This window comes from Petaurus breviceps, unplaced genomic scaffold, assembly GCF_028583685.1.
Source record: "Petaurus breviceps papuanus isolate PSGF00001 unplaced genomic scaffold, PetGlider_PUasm1.0 99, whole genome shotgun sequence".
Taxonomy (NCBI): Eukaryota; Metazoa; Chordata; class Mammalia; order Diprotodontia; family Petauridae; genus Petaurus; species Petaurus breviceps.
In genome coordinates this window covers 7,562,675-7,570,355 of record NW_027187465.1, presented here as the reverse complement: position 1 = coordinate 7,570,355, position 7,681 = coordinate 7,562,675, and the positions used below count along the sequence as shown (strand labels likewise).

Sequence of the window (7,681 nt, the reverse complement as noted above, 5' to 3'; positions counted from 1 at the left end):
TTTAGCCTAGGGGCAGGGAAGATCTTTAAATCTGCATTTCCATTACACACCCTATCACATACTGCTCCCTAGCTCAGTGATCTTGGGCATCCTATTTTCCCTCTCAAGCACCAGTTTTCTCCTTTGAGAAATGACGTTGGGTAGATGACCTCAGAGGATCATTCTACTTCTGAGCGTCGTCCTTTCCCTTCTTCTTAGTTGAATCTTATTTCAGTCTTCAAGCCTAAGCTCAAATGCCATTGTCATTTAGCCTTCCTAACTTTCCAGCCTACAGCTATCTCTCCTTTCTCCCTCCTGTGCCTTCTGACTATCCCTATTATTTCTTGGGCCCTTGCCTTTTCTGCCATCTCTTCCTGTGTTAGAAACACTTTCAAGCTATATTGGAAGTCCTTGGAAGGCAGAGGCTGTCTCTGACATTTTTTTTACCTCCCCAGACAGAGCCTGTCCCATTGCCGGGCTTTCTAAAAGTGCTTTTGTGTTTGCAGAGAAAATACTTTACAAGACTTATGTAGGTTCACATTCAAACTCTGACACTAAAGGGTCACCTCTGGCAAGTCACTTCCCCTCTCTCTGCCTCAGTTTCCTCTCCTGTCAAATGAAAAGGTTGGACTAGATGGTCTTTACAGGCCCTTCCCTTCCAACTCTACAGTCCTACAGTCTCATTTGATCCTCGCCACAATGTTGTTAAGTGGGTATTAAAATTATTGTTTTGAAGGTGGAAAAAGCAGGACTCAGAGATGTGGCCTGATTTGCTCAGGGTCACAGGGCTAGTTAAGTGTGAGACCTGGGATTAAGAGGATGTAGATTCTGAGCTGAGAGGGAACTCAGAGTCCGCCTTCTCCAGCCTCCTTGTTTCATAAATGAGAAGACTGATGCCCAGAGATTCACCCTGGGGCACAAGGGATTTCTATCAGCATCCCTTCTTACTCCATGGTGGATGCTCTTTCTCCTGCCCCACAGTTTCTTTTTGATACAAGTACAGTGTTCAGGCTTCTCCTTCTCTCACTACATGTACCCCATCCCTAAAGTATGTCTCAGTTTCCCAATAGAAGTGAGTTGACTTTCCTTGGTTTGCCCAATATTGAATTTTTTGGGCAGCTGATTGATTGTGATCCTTTGGCATTGTCCCTTGTGGTATGTTGGTCATAGCAGGTTGGGGCACATAGATATTGAGCTAGGAGGGACTTTAGAGCCATCAAGGCCAACTCTCTTATTTTACAAATAAGGAAATTTAGACAGGTAAAGGTTGTGACTGGCCCAGGCTCACACAGCTGCTAAGTGTCTGCCTCACATCTTCCCAACTCCAATTCTTATGCTATGCTGATTTGCTATGTCTGGACCTGGATCTCAGGGGCTGTGATCAGCAGGGAAGAGACACAATCCTCTGGTCTACTCACTTCTTTTTTTTTCATTTTTCAAATGCTTTATTAACTTCTGATTTACATCATTCATTTCTGCTAGATTTTGAGTTACAAATTTTCTCCTCGTTTTACCCCTACCCACCACCCCAAAATAGTAGTCCCACAGGATATCCCCTCCTTCAATCTGCTCTCTCCTATATCTTCTCCTTTGACTTTTCCAGTAGGGCGTGGTGGATCTCTATGCCCCAGTGCCTGTATATCTTATTTCCCAATTACATGTAAAATAGTATTAATAATAGTGTATATATATATATACATATATATTTAAACATTTGTTTTTAAAACTTTGAATTCCAGATTCATTCCCTTCCTTCCTTGTCACCCACCCTTACTGGGAAGATAAGCATTTCAGTATAGGTTGTACGTGTGTAGCTAATGCAAAACATTAACATAGTAGATATATTGTAAAAGACTGACTATATTTCCCTCCCTCCTATCCCACCTCCCACTTGTTCTAGTCTCTACTTTGATCCCTTCCCTTTTCAAAATTAGATGCTTCCAACTTCCCTCCCCCAGCCTACCCTCCATTCTGTCATCACCCCTCTCATCCCCTTCCCTCCTATTCTCCTGTAGAGTGAGATACCCTATTTAGTGTGTATTTCATTCCTTCCCTGAGCCAAATTCAATGAGAATAAGGTTGACTCATTCCCTTTTGCCTTCCTATTCTTCCCCTCCATTGTAACCATTTTCCCTTGCCTCTTCTATATGAGATAGTTTACCCCATTCTGTCTCTCCCCATCTCCTCTCATTATATTTGTCTCTCACATCTTAATTTCACCTTTTAAGTATCATCCCTTCCTATTAAATTGTTCCTGTGCCCTCTATCTATGTACACGTGTGAACATATATACACACATTCACATATGTATTCATATGCCCGTATACCCTCCGACGTAGACATACGTATATATATATTTCTATTCCCTTCAACTATTTTCATACTGAGAAAAGTTTCATCAGTTACACTTATTGTTTTTCCATGTAGGAATGTTAATAGTTCAACTTCAATAAATGGCTTATGATTTCCTTTCCCTGTTTACCTTCTCATGCTTCTCTTGCTTCTTATATCTGAATGTCAAATTTTCTATTCAACTCTGGTTTTTTCATTAAGAATGCTTGAAAGTCCTCTATTCCACTGAATAACCATATTTTCCCCTGAAACATGATACTCAGTTTCTGGGTAGGTGATTCTTGGTTTTAATCCCAGCTCCTCTGCCCTCCGGAATATCATATTCCAGGCCCTTCAATCCCTCAGTGTAGAAGCTGCCAGATCCTGAGTTATCCTAATTGTGTTTCCACAATATTCAAATTGTTTCTTCCTGACTGCTTGTAATATTCTCTCCTTGATCTGGGAACTCTGGAACCTGACTATAATATTCCTAGGAGTTTTCTTTTTGGGATCTTTTTCAAGAGGTCATGGGTTGATTCTTTCAACCTCTATTTTGCCCTCTGGTACTAAAACATCAGGGCAGTTTTCCTTGAAAATTTCTTGGAGGATGATTCCTAGGTTCTTTCTTTGATCATGGCTTTCAGGTAGTCCAATAATTTTTAAATTATCTCTCCTGGATCTATTTTCTAGGTCAGTGGTTTTTCCAATGAGATATTTCACATTGCCTTCTATTTTTTGATTTGTTTGTATCTGTTTAATAGTATCTTGATTTCTTATAAAGTAATTAGCTTCCATTTAATCCATTCTAATTCTGAAGGAATGGTTCTCCTCAGTGAGCTTTTGAGGTTCTTTTTTCATCTGGGAAATTTGCCTTTTTAAGGCATTCTTCTCCTCATTGCCTTTTTGAGCCTCTTTTGCCATTTGAGTCAGTCTGTTTTTTAAGGTGTTATTTTCCCCAGTCAGGCTGTTGACTCTCATTTAGTAATTTTCTTGCATTGTTCTCATTTCTCTTCCCAATTTTTTCTCCACTTCTTTATCTGCTTCTTAAGGTCCTCTATGGCCTGTAACCAGCTTGTATTTTTCTTGGAAGCTTTTGGTGCAGGAGTTCTGTCTTCACTGTCTTCCTCCTGTTCCATGCTTTGATCCTTTTTGTCCCCAAAATAGGAGTCTAATGTTGGATTCTTCTGTTTGCTTTGCTTTCTTTGCTTGGTCATGTCGCCCCTCAGTCACTTGACCCCTGGGCTTTTTGCCACAGTAGGACTCTGCCACCAGACAGGGGAGCTTTCATCCCAAATGCTGGGGCTTTCTCAATTGCCAGAGGTATTAGATGGGTACCCTCTCTGAGGTTTCCACACACTCTGGCAAGCTGGACATACACCCCAGGACCTCCACTCTAGACTGCAATCCATATCCAAGCAGGTTAAAGTAAGAGTGATTACCCCTCATACTGGTTGCTTGGTCCCCCTACAGTCTGCAGGCCAGGATCTGAAGGTGCCATGTGGCAGTGGCTGAGCCGCAGTCCTCAGTGGCTTCTTGCCCTGGCGGCAAAAGCCAATGCACTCCCAACTACTGGGTTTCAAAGTCCACATTGCACTGACCTCTCACTTTGTCCTTAGCATCTATGTGTTGATAATTCTGGATCGTCACAGCTGCTGGTGATCTGGAGTCCCTCCAACCGGTGGTTGATCAGGCCTGCCCTGGGACTAAAACCTCGGCACAGGGCTGGGCTTGGCTCCCAGAGCACTGTGCTGGCCAATTCCTGCCAGCCTATTGGACTGTCCTCAGCAGGAGGTTAGCTTCTCTGTGTCATTTTGTGGGTTCTGTAGCTCCAAAGTTTGTTCAGAGTCCCTCTTTACATGGATTGGAGGTGGTGGGAGCTGGAGCTGCACGGAGGTCCTGTTTCTACCTAGTCTACTCATTTCTTGGAGTCCTTGAGCATTGCTCTCATCCAAAAAAGTCCAGGTATCTAATGACCTCTCATACTTTCAGGTTTTCCTGAAGCCAGGTGTCATTTCCAAGCTGGAAAGGCAGAGGGAGAAACTGGTCTCTCGGAATATAATTCTCTTTCAAGCTGCCTGCAAGGGATTCTTGTCCCGTCAGCAATTCAAGAAATTGAAGGTAAGGTAATTGAGAATCCTCCTTGCCTACACTGGGTTAGATACATGATCATCCTACCCAGTCTTTTTGCCTCTGATATTTTGTGAAAGCCTGGGAGAAGCCATACAAGGTGATTGGCATTCCATTAATATTCCTGGTACCCCTCAGTAAACCAGTGTGGATGCACCATATGTATATTTTGTCTGTACTACCTTTAGTAAGGGGGGGAGGGAAGGAGGGTGTTAAAATTTCCCTAAATTTCCTGCCCATGGGTATAAAACAAAATTTAAGAGTCATCCTGTCTATTCCATGGTGTTTAAGTAGAAATTTGACTACACTACCCTTTGCTGAAGAATAGTTAGATAATTCAGTTCAACACGCATAAAGTGCCTACTATGTGTAAGGTCCTTTGCAAGATGTTGTGGATATAAAGACAAATATATGATCCCTGCCCTCAAGGAGTTTACATTTTATTGGAGAAGAAGGTTCCCAGGACACTTGTCCCAATGTCTCATCAGACTTCTGTTCCCAATGTTTCATGAGACTTTTAGTCCAAGAAGAGTTCCCACTAGGCTTGTTGAGGGCAAGAACTCTCACTTTTTTCTTGGTATCACCAGCCCCTAGCATAGTGCCTGGCACATAGTAGGTGCTTAATAAATGCTTGTGGTGTTAGAATTAATTACTTACAGTTTATTGCAACTTCTTCCTACTAAAGTTTAAAGCTCTTCCTTTTGACTTATTTGAAATTCTCTTCTATTTCTTTCTCCCTTGGGGTGAGGACTCCCATCTCTGCTCCATGGGAATCAATCCTTTCTTAATTGAAAAAAATCCTGGGCTCTCAGTTCTTTCCCCCTTTCCTTCCTTCCTCAGATCCGGCAGCTGGCTGTCCAGTGTATCCAGAGAAATCTAACAGTGTTCCAGGGGGTGAAGGACTGGCCCTGGTGGCAGCTGCTGTGTCATGTCCGGCCCTTACTGAGTATCCCCATTGGAGAGGAGCAGCTCCGGGTGAAGGAGGTATGCTTGCTAGTGGGCAGCCCCAGAGAATTCCCTGCCTACTGGGATGGACAGCTCAGATGGGCAGGATGTTTTCATTACTGACCTCAGCAGTAAGGAGGGGGGGCATAGGAGCTTTAGCCCAGGGCACAGACAGTACTGGGTGGGGACCTGTTTCTTTCACTTCCTGGCCCTTCTTCCACCAGCGGCAGCAGCAGCAGAAGCACTGTTAGATTCCCTTTCTTCTCCAGTAATTATATATGTATAATTGTATACATAAACACACACACACATGTATACATAATACCCACCCCCATACATATATACATATACACACATACACACACACACACATATATATACACATACATACACAAACACCTCATCTCTGTCCCACATGCCTCAAGTAGTAGTTAGTCTATCACCAGGACAGAAACTTTCTAGTGCTGCAGGCAGGCTTCTTCTCCCCAGACTGTATTGCAGATAAACTCCCTGCCTGTTTTTCAGGTGCAAAGACAGTTCATTATGGCCATTCTGTCACCTCTCTCCCTTCTGCTTTGGCATACCAGCTTCTAGTCTTTTCATAGTAGACATTTACTGACCAGACCCCCCTCCTGCTATAGTTCCCACCCTCCTACCCCCACACCCTGTGCAGTCCAGCAGCCCCTGTGTTTTAACTATTTCCTTCCTTATCAGAATACACCTCTCCTGGAGCCTATTCCCAGCTAGTCTTCGCTAGGGGGATTCTGGTTACTGATGAGTTCACCAGTTATCAGTCCCAGGAACATATTTACATTTTAATAGGGACCTTCTGAAAGCAATATCTTAATGCAAAGGAAAGACTCTATCAGGAAATTTTAGCTATGTGTGTGTGAAGGTTCTTTAATATTTTATTCATTCATGCATCTAGTCATATGAGAATTGTTTAGAAGCATGAGCTGAATGCTAAGTATTGAGGATGGATGGAAGGGTAAATGATGATGATGGTGATGATGATGGTGATGATGATGATGATGATGATGATGATGGTGGTGGTGGTGGTGATGATGGTGATGGTGATGATAGTGGTGATGATGGTGATGATGGTGATGATGATGGTGGTGGTGGTGGTGGTGATGATGATGGTGATGATGATGGTGGTGGTGGTGGTGATAATGATGGTGATGATGATGATATATGTAAATTTAAGGTTTACAAAGCACTTTACAGATGTTATCTAATCATTACTGGCCACAAGATACTTAGAGTAAGGCTAAGGAGGTCAGAGAGACACAAACATCCTAAAATTAGAATACGTCCGGTGTGTCTGATACATCTTGGGCCTCATGTTGCAGGATGGGTATTGATCAGCTGGAGGGTGAGCAGGAGACTGAAGGGGCTCAAGATTATCAGTCATCATCCAACAAATACTTATTAAGCATCTACTGCATTCCTGGCACTGTGGTCAGTCCTGGTGTTACAAAAGACAGACCCTGCCCTCAAGGAGCTCAGAGTCTAATGATGGACGTAATATTCAAAAAAGATTTAGAAAGGTTAAATTGGAGAGTCAACAGAAGGAAGGCATAAGGATTGAGGGAGATTTCATGTAGAAGGCAGAATTTTACCCAGCACTTGAAGGGAGCCTGGAAAGACAAGAAGTAGAGATGAGGAGGGAGGGAGAGCATGCCCAACAAGGAGTAGGTGAGAGATCCTTTCCTGGAGAAGTGAGGACTTGGAGGTAGGGGTGAGGCAAGCAAGTCATCCTCAAATATCAGAAGGATTGTCACCTGAAAGCAGGATCGGATCTGTTCTGCTTGGTTCCAGCAGACTAAAAGTAGGAGATTTTCACTGGATGTCAAGAAAGACTTCCTAGCAGTGAGGAGCATCTCCAGATGCAATGGGGTAAGAAAGGAGGGCGTAGCTCCCTCTCACCAGAGGGCTTCTAGCAGACACTGGATGTCCTTGTCAGAGACTTTGTCAAGGAAATTTCTCTTCAGATGGAGATTGGACTAGATGGCTTTAGAGCCACACTCTAATTATGGGATTCTGTAAGAGGCTTGACCATAAAGTGCTCAGGAATCAGGTGTGTGTTTGTGTGTGTGTGTGTGTGTGTGTGTGTGTGTGTGTGTGTGTGTGAGAAAGACAGAGACAGAGACAGACAGAGAGAGACAGAGACAGAGAGACAGAGACAGACAGAGAAACAAAGACAGAGAGAGACAGAGACAAGAGACAGAGGGAGAAGGAGAGAGAAGAGAGATGAGAGATGTGAGGGAGGGAAGAGGGCAGGAGACAGAGAGAGAGA

The 7,681-nt window shown here is 43.4% G+C and overlaps 1 protein-coding gene across 1 annotated transcript in view; it reads left to right on the top strand.

The window, feature by feature from the left end:
* MYO18B (myosin XVIIIB) overlaps positions 1–7,681 on the top strand; it is a 377,501-nt gene that overhangs the window by 172,494 nt on the left and 197,326 nt on the right. The window contains 2 exon segments of the mRNA XM_069081888.1: positions 4,300–4,428; positions 5,278–5,421. Of these exon segments, the coding sequence (XP_068937989.1) occupies positions 4,300–4,428; positions 5,278–5,421 (273 nt within the window).